We start from the raw sequence: 17500 nt of genomic DNA on the forward strand, positions 1-17500 counted from the left end.
GCCCTGGAATTTATTTTTAAAATGTTGTAGGGCACATAAAGATAATGAAAAAAACTCCAAAAAAAATCTCTATTTTCCTAGAGAAAATCTTTTACTAATCTGCCGAAGAAAGTGACAGTCAAGGTATTATTGAAGAATTCATCAAGTGAGTAATTCAAGGGAAGAGACGGAGGAACTTTAAATCATCTGATACCCCCAAGATGTTTTCCACATTGTCGCTCACATGTCACATTTAAGATCAATCTGCTCTCGGAACCTTAGGGGGCCTTGGCCGAGGTGGAAATGTCACATGATGTTCAATATTCATGAGATGCACTAATGTCTCCATATGGTACACAGTCAATCGTTGAAGACCCGAAGGGCGTTATCTTTTCTGCATACACTGTATGTCATTTCGGCTCACATACTGTAAGACATTAATATAAGGTCTAATAAGATTATGCTTAATCATTTTTGAAGACCCATATATTACCATACGGTATGCAGTCTGAGAATAAAAATGAACAGCAAGGAGCCGATGGGCGTTGGCTCACATCTCCTGACATTGAAATTACACAGTTGGTTTCATCAGCCAGTATTTATAGTACGGGTATTTCCTGTAGGACTAGAGATTTTTTTCGAAATTGTCTTGAATATTTCACTAGTCCATGTGGTGCATGTACAATGTATATATGCTGTCATACAAATCAATTGCTCAGAGCCAGAAGGGATTTATTTGGACCCCTTGACATTGATGTCTCTGGGAAAACATGTAGAAGTCATTTGCTTGGAGCAAGAAGGGCATTGAATCATTTTCCAGACTTCATCTATCTTGGCTCCCAGTTGACCATAATTTTCTTTATCAGAACTGGTCTATTGTGCTACTAAAACAAACAAAATTAATATGAGAAGAATAATTATAGGTAGTTGTATGAAATGGGCTATGTGTACATGTATGTACATTTACTGCATCTAGCACCAGATACAGTCTGTATTCGGATTGATTGCAATGAAGATTCACATCGTCTTAGACACAAGCATGTACATATATATGTCGCATCTTTAGGTTTCAACAGCAAGGAAAATATAATGTGGACATTTACACACTGTACCTTGGCATCCAGGCAGGAGTACATGGTGTGCTTGTGGGTGTGTCTTCCAGATTACAATCTACCATTTGGACAAGATGGATTCCTAGACTGTCCATGAGAAATGCTATTCCAAAAATTGCAAGCTAGCTGTATGTTTGTACATGTGTCCAGTTTTCCATCTATTTTCATCTTTATACATTGTACAGAGCTAAATAAATAATTTACAAAATTATTATTAAGGGCTGACAAGGTAACCAGATTCATCCATTTCAGATGAGATAGTAGTTAAGAACTACAAACCATTGCATACAAAAATATGACGACGACTTTCTGCTCTTAAAGCGGGACTGCATTACTTCAACAATGCCTAAGCGATACCCGTTGATCCCCCACGGTCCCCTTATGTCAATTGTGAGCTGATTAGATGAGATAACCACCTGTCAGTGACCATGCATGGAGGTCTAATCCCTCCTGGCCAAACTAGTGCAGATAGGCTTTAAGAGGTAGTTCTAATTATCCATGTCCTTCCTAATCTCTTTTCAGATGACAGTGTCATCAAGAACCCTGTTCTGGTAGAGCGCGCCAACCTCCTCAATGTGGCTAAGCTCTGCATCAAAACCCTGATAGAGTCAGCCATGGAAGAGGCCAGGATACTGGACGATGAGTACGTTCCTCTCCAACAGTTCTTTGTTGTCCTGGAGCATGTCATGAACCATGGGGTCAAAGGTCAGTATAGATGACACATATGAGTATCTTTCTCTTTTTTTTCTTCAGAATTCACTTACGTAATTAAATACATTTGAATTGAACATTCTTTATAGAGAGACAGATTCCTAGCAACATATGCAGTGTACATGTATCCGACTGAGAATGCGCACTACCAATACCAGATCAAATGTTGCTCCTCGGAAAGAAGCAAGGATACGTCAGAAAATTGTTGGCTGAAATGTATTACATACCTTAGTCTTGACTTATTATTTGCAAATCAAACATCAGTTTATGTAACTAATTTTCAATGAAACAGTTTCATTGTACCAGTATTTTTATCCATTTTGTAAATACACTTTTCGTTTTGTCATGGAACATAACATGAGAGTTATCTAAGAACGGTTCCCCAAATAAATGGGTCAGTGTTGGTATGAATGATGAACATAATAATTGTATCTTCTCCTTTAAATTATTTTTTGTGTGGTTTCAACTTTCAACAGGAACGTGACCTTCATCACAAGTCACTCACAGCTCAGTTAAGATGTTTCTTATATGCTAACATTTTTTTAATAGAATTAACCAATGCTTCAACGCTTTTACACTGATGTTTTTAACTCTCATAGATGTTTTCTGTGTTGTAATTACAATCTTTTGTAGGACTAGGTAAGAAGACATTCCTGGAGAAGAAGCGTTCATTCTGGGGCGCTGTGGAGTCTTTGGAGAAGTCATTACCGCACTTCTCAGAGAATTAGCTAAATGCTTCAATGCATGTAGGCCTTCACTGATGTCTTTCATCTTCAGAGATGTTTTTTCTGTGTTGTAATTATGATTGTTTGTAGGTAAGAAGACATTCCTGAAGAAGAAGCATTAATTTTGGGGCTCTCTGGAGTTGTTAGAGAATCCATTACTGCACTCCTCAGAGAATTAGCTAATGCTTCAATGCATGTAGGCCTTCACTGATGTCTTTCATCTTCAGAGATGTTTTCTGTGTTGTAATTACGATTGTTTTTAGGTAAGAAGACATTCCTGGAGAAGAAGCGTTCATTCTGGGGCGCTGTGGTGTCTTTGGAGTAACCATTACCGCACTTCTCAGAGAATTACAGTAGCTAAATGCTTCAATGCATGTAGGCCTTCACTGATGTCTGTAATTTTCAGAGATGTTTTTTGTGTTTTAATTATGAATGAATGTAGGAAAGAAGACATTCCTTGAGAAGAAGCGTTCATTCTGGGGTGCTGTGGAGTCACTAGAGAAGTCCCTACCGGACTTTGCGGAAATCATTGACAGTGTGAGAAACCTTCCTGGCATCAAGTAAGTCTCTTCAACAATAATAGAAAATAATATGCCGTTCTTGTATAGGGCGTATCCCATTATAATATAACGTCTCTATGCGCTTCCAAAGGACTTTGAATATTATTACCTTGGCTTTAGATCCACCAATCATAGCACTCAGTGCATTCAAGGAATGAATCCTACCAGGTACCCACTTTCTTCACCTTTGTCGAGTGTCGCAAATGTAGACTAATGTCTTGCCAAATTTCTTGTAGTATATTTCTTTCAGAAGAATACATATTTACATGATGAGAATTCTGATTATAGTGTAGTAGTAACATTCAAAGTTGTAATGCATGTTGATTTATTACAGTGATTACAATGTCAGATGCTACATTTATTGTCTTCGCTGTGAAACTTGCTCTTTCTTCTTTGAAATTCCTGGCCAATATCATTTTCATTGAAATCTTTATCAGTACTCCTCTCATACTGAATGATACTTGTAGATCAATCGAGTAACTTTGCTTCTAATAACATGTATGTACATTTGTACCTCATAGAGGCCCATAAAAGCCTCGTTCACATTTGGCGCTATAAACCACCTCACAAACACCTCTGCTGCCAAACAAAATATATTACATGGATATGAGAGGCAAGTGGAGGTGTCGTGGTATAGTGATTCCTTCACTTGCCTCTCAATCCTTGGGTTGAAGGGTCAAATCCCAGCCCAGCACTATCCTTTGACAAGACATGAATCCACATTTGCCACTCTCCACCCTGGTGTTAAATGGGTACCTGGTAGGATGTGAAAGTCATCAATCTATTTATTTTGCTGCAGTGTTTTTTTTAATATTTTTTTTTAGGGGGGTTCCTCTGTTGCATGTGAACAGGCTTTAAAGTGACTCAGTAACATTGCCTCAGATTCTGAAACAAAATCCTGGATTTAGCTCATGCTGCAATCATAATTATAAACCTTTAGGTCAGTCAGGAATCCCATGACTTTTACAAACCGATCGCTTGTCTGATTATCAAGATATTTATGATTGGAAATCGAAATCAAATTTTGCGTTTTCCTAATGGTTTTCATAACACTACAGCCTATTGGGGGAAAAGAGTATGGTAAAACCGGTCACTCAAAGATTTTTTTTTTTTTGAGGCACTTCTTGATCATTTTGAAGCGCAATTTTTGTAGGGGTTTCAATATTACACCATATCAAAGACACTGATAAAAAGTAGGGCCATGTATCTCAGATTTAACATTGTTAAACGATGCCTTTAAGGTGCCTCAGAAGAGGGTTTATTTCTTCCATCTAATTACGCTAATAGTCATTAAAGTTTGATCAGTCTGTAATTGAAAGTGTGCTTTAGTGTGTCGCGCATCATTAAAGCTTCACCAATAACCGTCTCAGTATTGATATGAAACCAAGTTAGGATGCTCATCAAAAACCTATCAAGATTGTTTTGACGATAATTAATGGGGAAATTACTCTTTAATTACTTTCGAGAACATGAGTAGCCTTGACTTTTCTTTTCTGGAGTCAACCCATTTCAAAGAGGATAAAGAGAGACAGTGAAATATCTGCTCACATTAAATTTATTCAGTAGTTAACTTTTAAGCAACAACGTTTAGTTAATAAAAGTAGAATATTCAGTTTAGGTCGATACATTCTAATTAATTGCATACAAAATATGGTAAAATTTCAACATATCTTGCTTGCTAACGTACATGTACATGTATATGTCTCCAAGTTTGTCTCTTTTTCAATCCATGTATGTTCACAATGATAGAGTACAATCAAATGTTTGAAAAAAGTTCTTATATTACTCCTACCTTTTATCATATATGACAGAAACTGTAAGTGTACTAATTGCCATGGGAAATACAATTCTAAAACATTGTTTGTTATTATCATTATAATTATTACTTTTTGTTTGTGTTTTTATTATCTAGAACCAGTATAGGGAGAGGAAGGGCCTGGCTAAGACTAGCCATGATGCAGAAGAAATTAGCTGATTATTTTAAGGCAATCATTGAATCCAAACATTTGCTAAGGTGAGTACTGCACACAGTGAAATTAATAATTGTTGGTTAGAAATGCTTAATTGGAAATGTAGTCAAATGCCATAGGATTCTGTCAGATTATTTGTGATTTGTGTCTGCTCAATTTGATATTTCAAACCTTTTGAATGGATATTTTGTCAAAGTATACAAATCTTCTGTTAGACAATGGCATAAACAAATATTCATTTAATCTTTATTGAGTTGTATGAAACAAAATCCTCAGTTTAATCTTTAGCGAATGACACAAACAAAACTGTCTATTTAATCTTTATTAAGTGGTATGAAGTTGAACAAAGTCTTCTATTTTATCTTTAGGCTTGACTAGCACTTTTGCTAACTTCTAATTACCATTAACAACTTCACCTAATTATTAGTAATACACATATTTATGTGTCTATCCTTTGTATGTTTAATAGTATGCAGAGCTGTGTCTAAATATCATTTTAAAACCATTACTGTTCAATCAACATTACTCTTATGTTATGTATACATGTATCAGTATAATTCTTTGCATTGTATGATTGTTCATAATGAAATGTACTGTCATTATTGTGATGTGTTGTTGTTATTCCATTCAAATTCAAATTTAAGTTCAAATGATATGAACAAAATCTTCTCTTCAATCCTTTAGTGAATGGTATGAGCCAACAGCCTTGGTGATGGAAGAAGAATCCATGGTGATCGCCGGCCTCCTCGTCGGTCTCAACGCCATCGATTGTAACTTCTGTCTCAAGGGGGACGACCTCGACTCCGCACCATCGGTCATTGACTTCAGCATGTACTTCAAAGATGGCAACTACCTTGATAAACCCATGGAGGCTTCGTCATCGGGAACACCAACGTAAGATTACATATGTGGGACTGTGCCCACCGTAGCTGTACATACACATAGACATAAGGGAAAGGAAGCATGTTGTGTCAAAATTAAGAGCTGAATGTTTGAACAAACAAAGTTATAGACAGGAATGTTGTGTTGTGTAATTATTCAGGATTAAATTCATACACATGCATAAGTTGTTTTGTCGAAAATTCCTGAAACTGCTTTAGGTGCCTTTTTGTCTTTTTACAGGCAAAAGAAAGTGAAATTCATGCATTTTCAGTAGTTTCATATTATCAAAGCAGGGCACTAGCTTTAATTTAATTCCAAGTTTAACTGGTGTGCAAATCGTGTTTGTTACCATTTAAATTGGTTAATCTGCTGAATGATATAGGGCTCATTTTCTGACATTTTTAGTAACTTCATTACTTTAACTGTTGTGGTTAGCATCCATTCTCCAGTTTTATGTTGTAGTACAAGCATGTGGAGAAAAAAAAAAGTAGCTAACAATTTTTCTCCTCGATTATGTCTGGTTGGGTGTTTTTTTCAGTGGAGATGTAATATACACCTAAATCATTCTATTTCAACTTTTTTTGTTTCGCTCGTGGGATGTTATAGGGTGTCCCCCGAAGTCAACCTAGCGGCATTACTGGATCAGAAGAACTACCTTGAGGAACATAACCGTCACCTGACTTCACAGATCACTGGTCTCCACACCCGCATCAAGGCCTTAGAGGAAGCTAATGCTAGCATGAAAGGAGAGGTAAGGATTAAAGGAGGTGTGGCATGACGAGACTTTCCCGTGGCCTGACTCGGGGCCAATCGGGTATAATACGACTATGAACGACGCGACCGCAGTATTTACGTGCGTGCAACATACGCAAAGCCGAAGCGTGAGGAAAACTTCGGTCTGTTTCGCGAATGCTAGCGCGCAGAACCAGTTAATCAAGTCCATTTGTTTACGTGCAGTTATCCAAAAGAAGTCGTAGTTGGCGTTAACCAGTATTAGCCATGCAACACCTCCTTTAAAGACCCTATCCGGAGGGATTACAAGTTTATATCTATGGAAAGCTGAATGAACATAGAATACAAATTTAAAGGAATAACAAGTACTTTTGCTTTCAGTATTACACAAAAGCAAATTAAAATCTCATTTTCCGCACACCTTCAAATTACGGGTCAACGGCAGCTAAGGTGACGACATAATTATAGCTCAGACGATGAGCCTTGCTTAACTAATGCAAATTCATTGTGAATATGCGTTCTTGACATAAGATGATGTCATTAAGTCAATAGTTTTGGGGGTTGACAACTTTCGATTTTCAAAGCTTTAGATTTCAAGTTTTCAGAGAGGTACTGTTTCTCTGACAGATACTAAATTGCATTTACCGGTAATTGATGTTATTGTAAGCTATGGCTTATAAGCTTTCCGTTGATATATGATTCATCCATTTCATTTTCACTTTCGACAGGATCTTTAACCTCGATCATTCCAGTTCCCCAGGCAGTTCATACATATACCCCCCAATATTGAATCTATCATATTATGTATTAAGACTTATTTTATTCTGATTTTGTTTTTCTTCCCCTTTTGAAATATATAAATGGTTTTGTAAATTATGTAGTTTGGATCAAGATATTCAAGAATTAGGTAGAAAACTTACATTTAATGGAGAAAAAAAAAATCAAGTATGATTAAAATATTTCCCCCCCTCCCCTTTCGCAGGGGAGGGGGCTGTTGGGATTGAAGGATAGGATTATACAGAATAATTATAGGGATATTGAGTTGGCAAGCAGGCCCTTTAAAAAAATCTTTAATCTTGATCAGTTAAATTTGAAGAGGGCTCCCAACCATTGCTGAGGAAAAAATATTGGAATTTGCCGAAAGAATCTTCAAAGTTTTGTCCCTATTCGCTTCATTCATGGTACCCTTTATCCTAGTGGCACAATATTGGTTATAGACCAGCGTTAAAGGGGGTTTGATGCATTATGTGTACTGAATCAGGTTTTGTTTGCATCATGAATTTAGTACAGAATATTACTGATGAGTGGTATGCTATTGCTATTTTTATTCACATGAATCACTGATTGTTTTAATTTCCATCTTGTTTTTGATCAGCATGCAATGGCCAACAATAACATCCTAAGTATCCAGGCAGAGAATGATTTACTGAGGGCAGAGAACAATACCTTGAAACAACATACAGACAGAAAACTAGAGGTAAGTTATCTCTAGTCGAACCAAAAAGTATAGGTTCGAATCCCACCCAGTCGGATGACTGGTAATTTGCCCCTCTCCTGTTTCATAGATGCAGGTTTTGTTAGAGTGGAAGACACGTTGTCCCTCAGATAGGACATTTAATGGAGGCCCTATGTATAGGAGAGTCACCACAGTTACACATTAAGAGCCCACTGCGCTATTCATAACAAAATAGTACACACCCCAATCAGTTAAATCAAAAGGAGAGACCCAAGGGTTACTGTGATTCAGTTCGCTTTTTGCCTTCCAGGCACAAATGATGACAAATACTTAAAGCTAATCTTGAGCTCTTGTATGGGAATGGTATATTGAGAGAACATGGCTATAATTCATTCTGGATTGTTTATCCTGCAGTAGATTGATTTTGAACCAGTAAAATGAAAACAACCTCACAAAAACTTGCTGGAAGTCATCTTCAATATAAACTACAACTCTCATGTGCACATAGTAACCTGTGTTAAGCACATGGTGTCGGGCCTACTAGCCTTGATTTCCTAATCTTTAATGCAAAAATTTCTCAGCCCCTTTACATTTTCTACCAAAATTGTCTGGTACATATGTCATTTATTTGTAATCTTAAACATTCAGTGTAAGTTTTGTTGAATTCTGTGAAAATTTATTTTCAATCGTTACCAAAACTCAAGCTTATCTTTAATAACAATTTTAATAGGCTTACTTCAAGATCTCGACCCAGGAACCAGCTATAAATCCTCTGCGAATCAGAGAATTCATGAGCCATTGGGTGAAAATGAGAAAAACATTTAATAACAAATGAAATGGTTATTTCAGATGGTGAAAGCAGATATCGAGACAGAAAGAGAAACATATAATACATCCAGACAAGGTCTCAATGAGATGTACAGTGAAGCCAAACAGAGGTTACAGCAAGAAACACAAATGAGACTGGTAAGTTCATATATTCTATATTCTGCTGTGGCAGGAATGTTATTAAATTCATACTGAGGAAGCTGTATTAGTTTCCTTGAAACAGTTATCGATTTGGCGTCCATTGAGAAATTTAGCTTTTTTGTGTCACGTCTTTCTTAGAATTCATACTTGTAGCTTTTACATTTTTGTAATCAAATACATGTACATATATTCTAGTTAGGAGAAATGTTTCACTTTTTTTTGTGCAGTCCATGGTACTGGCTAGGTTTCCATTTTGGCTGTGTCATTTTGAATATTTATTAACTCATTCAATGATAATCCAAAACTTATAGATTGCTACAAAGAATTAAATTTGCTTTAATGTATTTTTATATACCGGTAAGCTTAAATTTCTTATGGCTGTCAATTTGAAATGTAATCACTGTGGTGTAGTTTTGAAATATAAAGTTATGAGACAACTGCTCTACCACTGAGCCATCGCGCCTCCTTTGAGGGAACATATGTTGTCATATTTCAACCAAATGCTACCCTTTTATAATAATAATAATAATAATAATAATATTGGATATTTATATAGTGCACATATCCACCATGCATGGTGCTCAAGGGGCTCCAACTATTATCCCGGCTCTGCTAGGCAGCCGATTTTGGCACTCACAACATTCAAGGAATTCCTTCCTACCGGAATCCATTAAACACCTGGGTGGAGAATGGCAAATGTAGATTAATATCTTGCCAAAAGACATTAGTGCTGTGGCGGGACTCGAACCACAGTCCCTGTGATCCACAGTCCAATGACTTTGGCATAATTTTTGTTGCCTAAATGTTGATATCGTTTTTATTTCATTTCGTTTTTTCTTTTAGGATGTGGAGCAGGAGCTTCAGCTTCAGATCAGCCTTAAGATGGAGATGGAGATGGCGATGCGGCTGCTAGAGAAAGACATCCATGAGAAACAGGACACCATCATATCGCTACGGAAACAGCTGGAAGATATCAAGTCCATGAATATTGACCTGTACAAGAAGATTCAGGTGAGAGCAGCATTATTATTGTTTCTATTTTTTCATCATTGTTTTTATTTTTTTCATCATCATTACCACTTTCATCACAAATATTATGGCAATTATCACCACTGCCAGTACTATCACTGCCTTTGTGGGGGTCTTGGGGGTCTTGTGGTATAATGGTTCATTCACTTGAACTATTCACTCTATCCAAGGGTTGAGGGTTCAAATCCAAGCCCAGCACTAACATCCTTTGGCAAGATTGATCCACATTTGCCACCCTCAACCCAGGTGTAAACGGGTCCCCAATATGCCAGAGTGCTACATTTTATTACCCCAGCTACATGTATGACCATAATAATAATAATGATATGTAAAACTTATTTAGCCTATTCCTGTCCTAAGACATACATGTATCAGTGCGCTTTACATAAATTACATAATTATTACCCTAACTTTAGCACCGGCAGCCGTTATCAACGCACAGTGCATTTCAAGGAATAATCCTACCAGGTACTCATTTAGGTCACTTGGGTGGAGCGTGGCAAATGTAACTTAATGTCTTGCCAAAGGACATAGTGCCACTCGACCACGAAATCAGGGTTATAATGTTAATGTTGGAGTACCAGGAGAGTCACAGAATGACAGACATGACGCTCTATTAGAAGCCACCTATAGTATTACCATTACAACTATCATCATGACCATTGTTTCTAACAATAAATTGATTATCACCATCTTATCACCATCACAAATTTTTTACAAACTTCCAGCCCTGCTCCTTGTATTAACATCATCCACATTTAATACCATATGCTCCTCCATCATCACCATCATAGTTACCACCATAATCACACAATATCATGACAGTTGTAACTGCTGTAATTTTTGGCTGCTTTCATCACTAATATGACAATAATGTTCATCACCATGAACAACATTACCAATTTTATCTCCTCCCTTGTTCATTATGATCATCATCTGATGACAGTGTACAACACCTCATCATAATCACTATATGTCGTTATCACCATTTAGTATAATTCACATATCTTTCTTCTCTCCACTCTTTAAGAAGCTGCAGTGTTTGTAACCTTAAATCATTTTTAATCTCTTGGTTTGACTCAAAGAGAACTCTGTATGTGATGAGATGATATTACATTCATGTTAAATCCAGAGCCTGATTTTCATTGAAGTATCAAATTTACCTTTAAGTCAAAATCAAGTAGAAACACCATATTCAAAGGCTTTTATATCGAGACTGGTGTATCATCCCTTCTTTCCATCAGGGGACTGAAGAGACAATGAAACACAAGTCTGTACTTGTGGGCAAACTGGAAGAAAAGACCAATCAGATGGTCGACACCATTAAACAGCTAGAAGAAAGGTTAGTCATTGCACCAACTTTCATTATTATCTGGGCCCCGTCTTACAAAGAGTTGATATCAATTGTAACTTCAATTACAACTATGTACATAAGAGATAGGACACTGCAAAGTTGCGATTGGAGGACTTGCAATTGATTTGGACCAATCGCAACTCTTTGTCAGACTGGTTCTACAAATGTATCCCCTTGCACATACATGTATAGGATTGAAAGGTTAATGTGATTGATAGCTTGCAAGATGTATAATTATTTATTCATTTTAGGGAGGGGGGGGTGGGGTGGGGGGGGGGTTGGGGGAAACAATCAAATATCATGTTAACTTAGTTTCTTTGTGCATGAAAATACATGATTTGAATATTGTTTGCATCTTTTGCCTTTCATGAAAAGATCATGGTCCACACCCTAAAACATGTCAGAGCAACAACACCCAAAATATTGTGAAAAGCTCATGTTTAAAGCCCCTCTTAAAGTGTTGGGAGCCCCAAATTTGCCCCAAATTTGATTGCAAATTTTCACTTAACTTGTATCATAATGTGAATGAGGATGTCATTTAAGACACACTTCTGCAAAGATTTCCCCCATACAATGTGTTTGAAGACAAATGTTGAAAATGTTGAAAATATATAATTCTGGTTTTCTGTTGTACGCAGAAAACCAAAATTTTGTATTCTTTCAACAATATTCAACTTCAAACACATTTGTTTTGAAAATCCTCGCAGAAATGTGTCTTAAATGACATCCTCTTTCACATTATGATAACATTTAAGTGAAATTTTGCAATACATTTGGGGGGGGGGCTCCCAACACCTTAGAGAGGCTTAAAAAATTGTCACTTTTCAATTTAATTTCCAAGTGACTGTAAAGTTTGTTTTGTGTCTACTCCATAGTATTTTTTTTTTTACTTTATATATTCACTATTCCCTATTTCTTTCTTTTTTTATCATTTACGCTGAAAATTTGTCATCCCCGATGTGCTACTCACTCCCCTGGTTGGCATGACGATCGTTATTGTGAACCCCTGTCGCCCCCTTGTGCTTGTGTTCTTGTAGACTACGAAGCGTGGAGCGAGAAAAACAAGCTTGCGCGGAAACGGCCAGAAAGCTTGGGATGCAGATTGCGGAGAGGGACATTAAGTGGTATGAACCTGATTTTCAACCATATCATTTGTCTCCTTGTTCTTTTCCTTTTCATATTGCCCTGGCAAAACCCTTTCTTGCACGTGCTTCAGTATTCTTTTAATTCATAATGATTTCATTTTCATATTTTGTACGTTTGTGTCAAAGCCTTTATCCGATTTGTACTTTTGTCTTCAAAACTAAAGATCTGTATAGTATGATGTTATATTAAGAAGAAGGAAAGATTGTGATTTAAAGCTGACTGCATTTCATCTTCATTTTCTTCTTCTTTTGCTTCCTCCTTATTTTCTTCTACTTTTTCTTCCCCTTCATTTTCTCCTTCTTTTTCTTCCTCTTCTTTTTCTTCTTCTTCCTCTTCTTTTTCTTCTTCTTCCTCTTCTTTTTCTTCTTCTTCCTCTTCTTTTTTTTCTTCCTATCCTCCTTCTTATTCTCCTTCTTTCTTTCTTTCTTTCTTTCTTTCTTTCTTTCTTTTTCTTTTCCTTGGAATCTATGATGTGCCCAGTGGCAGGGCACATCATATCATGCTGTTTCCAAATACTTGAAGAAAAATGAAAAACTTTGGATTTTGCTTTTAAAACATTGACCTACCCTTTGATGGTAAATGAAGGAGAAGTTGGCTATAAGTCAAGATAGTGACTTACACTGCCAACATGCTTATCACATTGGTATTACTTTTTGATTCTGGGTATGCATGTGATGCACAAGAACCACAGTATTAATAATGTGATAACGATATCTTTGAGGAATAATAATACTGTCATGACATTTTCTTCTAAATTGCAAATATATTTTTCATATATATTTATATATGTATGTATTACATTTTGCATGAAATGTTGCTGTTTTGTATGAAACTGCCTTGTGCTATTGTAGTGTAATTTTACAACTTCTTTTCAGTGAGGGTAGTTGTGGAAATGGCCCCCACCCATGCCAAGGCTTTTTAATGCCAAAATTATTAAGATTTCTATGATCATATCCAATCCAATCCAGGAATTTATAAAACGCCAATATCTAGTTGCCTAATCAACTTACAACTTTTCAGTGAGGGTAGTAGTGGAAATGGCAAATGCCAAAATTATTAAGATTTCTATGATCATATCCAAACCAATCCAGGAATTTATAAAGCGGCAATATCTAGATGCCTAATCAAAGGCACTGATGAGACTGAAAAACTACCAAAAATGTCTGTTCATGATTCTAACTGGGAAAGACAAAAAAGCAGTGACTAATTGTAAGCAATCTGATTTAGGTATGTCTTAAATTGAGTTCTGAAAGTGGATAACTAGTGACAAGAGCGAAGGATCATATTAACAAGTGAAAAGAAATACAAGTAAGATATTAGATGGTGCTTATAAGTATCAGCTTGCATGGGGATTTAGATATGCAGTAGGCTTGCGGTTGCACCATGTGAGAGAGGGAAGATTGAGGAGTCCTGAAAAGGACTCGCGGTAATCTTTCTTGAGTGTGTGTAGTCCTGAAAAGGACTGTTGGTGTAGTCTTGAAATGATATTGATATTGATTCTTGTCAATGTCATTGTCATTCGCAGTTCCAACATGGCGGCAGATCTGAAGGTGGAAGGAGAGTGGAGGGCCACCCTTCAGAAGGAGATAGCACAGGAGAAGGAGCTCATCTCCCAGCTCCAGGCGGAGGTGGCCGATGTGAGATCCCTCAGGGAGCAGCTTGCAACGCTGCTGGGGAAACACGAGGAGCTCGGCAAGACGTGTCATGAGCAGGAGCTAGCGCTGACTGAAATGGGGTCGAAACTGAGCGAGTAAGAAAATGTCTGTAATGTCAATAGCAATTACAGTCTCTCTCGTAAATGCATTTAAAGACGCATGGAGTGGGCTCTCATGGGGAATTCAACACCATTCTGGTGTTTTCCTAATAACAGGTGTTTACCCAATAATAAGATTAGCCTTCTATTTTCAGGCCTTATGTAATGCTCTGCATTTTCCATCCATCCCCCGATTTGGTAAATTCATTATCTTACATTTCCCTTATCCTAAGACTAGGGGGGTATTTCTTGATGTGACTACTGGTATGGGTTTGCTGTGTGCAAGACTTGTGCACCCATTAACGGTATTTCCACCAGGTCCTTCTGAAAGGTGTACCGGTAAAGGTCTCTGTGGTATATGATGTGAGGAACTCTGTATCCTGTAATAGTATACTTAATCAATCTCTCTCTCTTTCTCTCTCTCTCACTCTCCCTCTTTCTCTCCCTCTTTCTCTCCCTCTCTCCCTCTCTCCCTCTCCCTCTCTCTCCATAGCTCACAGCTCAAGATGGATTCTATGAAGGAGTTAGTACAGTCAGCCGAAGGAAGGGTCTGGGCCGATGATAGAGATGCCAAGAACTGTCTGACCTGTGATAAACCCTTCTCAGTGGCCAGGAGGAAGGTTGGTCTTTCATCTACTTTGTTGCTTAAAGGCATCGTTTAACAATGTTAAATCTGAGATGCACGGCCCTACTTCTTATCAGTATTTGTGATATGGTGTAATATTAGAGCCCTGAAAAAAATTGTGATTTAAAATGATCAAGAAGTGCCTGACAAAGTAAAAATCTTTGAGTGACCGGTTTTACCATACTCGTTTCCCCCAATAGACTACAGTGTTATGAAAACCGTTAGGAAATAGCAAAATTTGGTGTAGATTTCAATCATAAATATCTTGATAATTCAGACAGCCGATCGGCTTGTAAAAGTCATGGGGTTCCTGACTGACCTAAAGGTTTATAATCATCATTGTAGCATGAGCTTAATCCAGGATTTTGTTTCAGAATATGAGACAAAGTTACCGCATCCCTTTAATAATAATAATAATAATAATAATAATAATAAAAACAGTGCTTACAACTTAGCGCTTACCACCAAAGTCTCTTGTGCTATAACAAACAAAATATAATGATAAACAATTACAGACCTTCTTCTTCAACTGATGAGAGATGGAGGGGTGTGACCTCCTAGGCTCAGTGCTATGATTTAGTTCTCTTTAGGCTCTAAGGAAAGGACTTCAAACGCTTTACTATCAACTTTTCATTTTGAAGGAAAAGTTGTAGTTCTCTTTTAATTACACAATTTGCTCGAAAACATAGAGTAAGGATGGCTGAAACAATGATAAAAACACTTTTAAAAAGACCAGTTGAGCAACATTAATCATATATAACAAATCATGCTCTTTAAACTAATAAGTGGACCTCCATAAGTTTCTTGAATCGGTCCACATTTATGGCAGTTTTCAGAATGGTGTTCCACAACATTGCAGCAACTAAAGGGAAAGCAATTTCTCCAGTATGTTAATTCTCCAGAAGGAGGAAGAAGAGAGAAGAAGAAGGAGGAGAAGAAGAGGAAGAAGAAGAAGAAGAGGGGAAAAAAGATAGAAAGGAAGAAAGACAGGAAAAGAAGAAAGTAAGAAGAAAAGAAAAAAAGGATGAAAGAAAGAAGGAGGAGGAGGAAGAAGGAGATAGATAAGAAAACGGAACCTTTTTTCTATATTAAATTTTGTTAAAATCTCGTTAGAGAGGAAGAGAAGTTACGATCTTTGCCATGTAGAGAATTCTTAATAAAATTCATACTATTCATGTGTTTTGCTGTATTCATGAATTGGTCACAAATGGAATCTTAAATTGGTTTTTTATTACAGCACCATTGCAGGAACTGTGGTGGTATCTACTGCGGCCCTTGCTCAGACAACCTCATGCCCCTCCCTTCGTCTGCCAAGCCGGTGCGTGTCTGTGACCACTGCAACACGGAGCTCCTTCAGCGTTACTCCGCGACCTCTAGATGAACCTGGGACGCTGCCCTCTGTCAAGTCTTGCCTGCCGTCTGTATGTCTTGAGTTTGCTCGCTCTGCAATTCCCGACCACTGATCTCTGTGTATGAACGCTGGATGTGCCGTCATGTTTTACCGCATGAAGCCATTTTGGGAAGCATCAGCAGTTTTTTTTGGTGCATGGCTATCCCCACCACTGATCTGTATACTCACTGGATGTGCTGTCACATCGTGCTGCATGAAGCCAAATGGGTGCCATGTTGGGAAGCATCAGAATCCATTGAAACACAAGGGGTCACACGGATTCATTAACTCTGTATATACATACATATGTATTTAGAAAGCATTATGTTTGAGAGTCCCAATATGGCCGCCGCAAGCTTCATGTTGCGTCAATGTTACACAGCACTTTATCCAGTTAGTATCCAGTAGCCTGTTGGTCTAGCTTCCTCAGCATTGATAGTGAAAACGTGGCTTTAATCTTCCTGTTTGCAGCTCGGTGAAAGATTCCCATGTGAGTTGCGACCGTGCTACATTGTGTCAGAGTGATTGATATGAAGATGACTCACATGGAAACCAGTATAATGGACCGTGGTAAGTTTGTAAAACACTGTAGTTGCATTGCGCCATTAACATAAGTACAGTATATGCATTATCGAGTTGCAATGCCTTTTACAGACTGATACTTTTTATCTTTTGATTACATTTACAGATATGTTGTTTATTTCAGATCAAATTATGAATCAAAACTCTTCATGGAGGTAACTAAATGTATATCACATGGTTTGATGCTTTTTGGACATAAAGAGATGGACTCACTTTTTTAAATAGAATTTCTTTCTCATCACTTTTTGTGCACTTGCACATGTACCTGTGTACTAGCCATCTATCTGAAATGTTTGCACTATACCAAACAATCTATAAAAGTCTATGATAAAGCCATAAAGTAGTCAGTGTCCATTTGTATTCCATTATAATTTGCTGACATTAGATTTGGTTGAATTACCAATTAATGTGTCTGCTGTGCAAACGTCTTTGAAGCAGCGAACCCGTGGTCCCACCAGAAATACCCTAACTTGCCTATGTCTTGGGGGTGAGGGAAATATGATATATATATATATGATGATAATT

General features: G+C 37.3%; 1 protein-coding gene across 2 annotated transcripts in view; it reads left to right on the forward strand.

The window, feature by feature from the left end:
- LOC591778 (RUN and FYVE domain-containing protein 2) overlaps positions 1 to 17500 on the forward strand; it is a 42659-nt gene that overhangs the window by 23021 nt on the left and 2138 nt on the right. The window contains exons 2-14 of one of the 2 annotated variants that reach the window (XM_030979826.1): positions 1614 to 1796; positions 2970 to 3087; positions 5000 to 5101; positions 5742 to 5951; positions 6546 to 6690; positions 8047 to 8148; positions 8977 to 9093; positions 9940 to 10107; positions 11370 to 11467; positions 12517 to 12603; positions 14151 to 14375; positions 14872 to 14998; positions 16241 to 17500. The exon at positions 16241 to 17500 is cut by the window's right edge and continues 2138 nt beyond it. In XM_030979826.1, the coding sequence (XP_030835686.1) occupies positions 1614 to 1796; positions 2970 to 3087; positions 5000 to 5101; positions 5742 to 5951; positions 6546 to 6690; positions 8047 to 8148; positions 8977 to 9093; positions 9940 to 10107; positions 11370 to 11467; positions 12517 to 12603; positions 14151 to 14375; positions 14872 to 14998; positions 16241 to 16384 (1826 nt within the window). In that variant the 3' untranslated portion in view covers positions 16385 to 17500. The remainder of the gene's footprint in view (positions 1 to 1613; positions 1797 to 2969; positions 3088 to 4999; positions 5102 to 5741; positions 5952 to 6545; positions 6691 to 8046; positions 8149 to 8976; positions 9094 to 9939; positions 10108 to 11369; positions 11468 to 12516; positions 12604 to 14150; positions 14376 to 14871; positions 14999 to 16240) is intronic. The other variant, XM_030979827.1, reaches the window with a different exon arrangement.

Source organism: Strongylocentrotus purpuratus, unplaced genomic scaffold (assembly GCF_000002235.5).
Source record: "Strongylocentrotus purpuratus isolate Spur 01 unplaced genomic scaffold, Spur_5.0 spur5_scaffold_10, whole genome shotgun sequence".
NCBI lineage: Eukaryota > Metazoa > Echinodermata > Echinoidea > Camarodonta > Strongylocentrotidae > Strongylocentrotus > Strongylocentrotus purpuratus.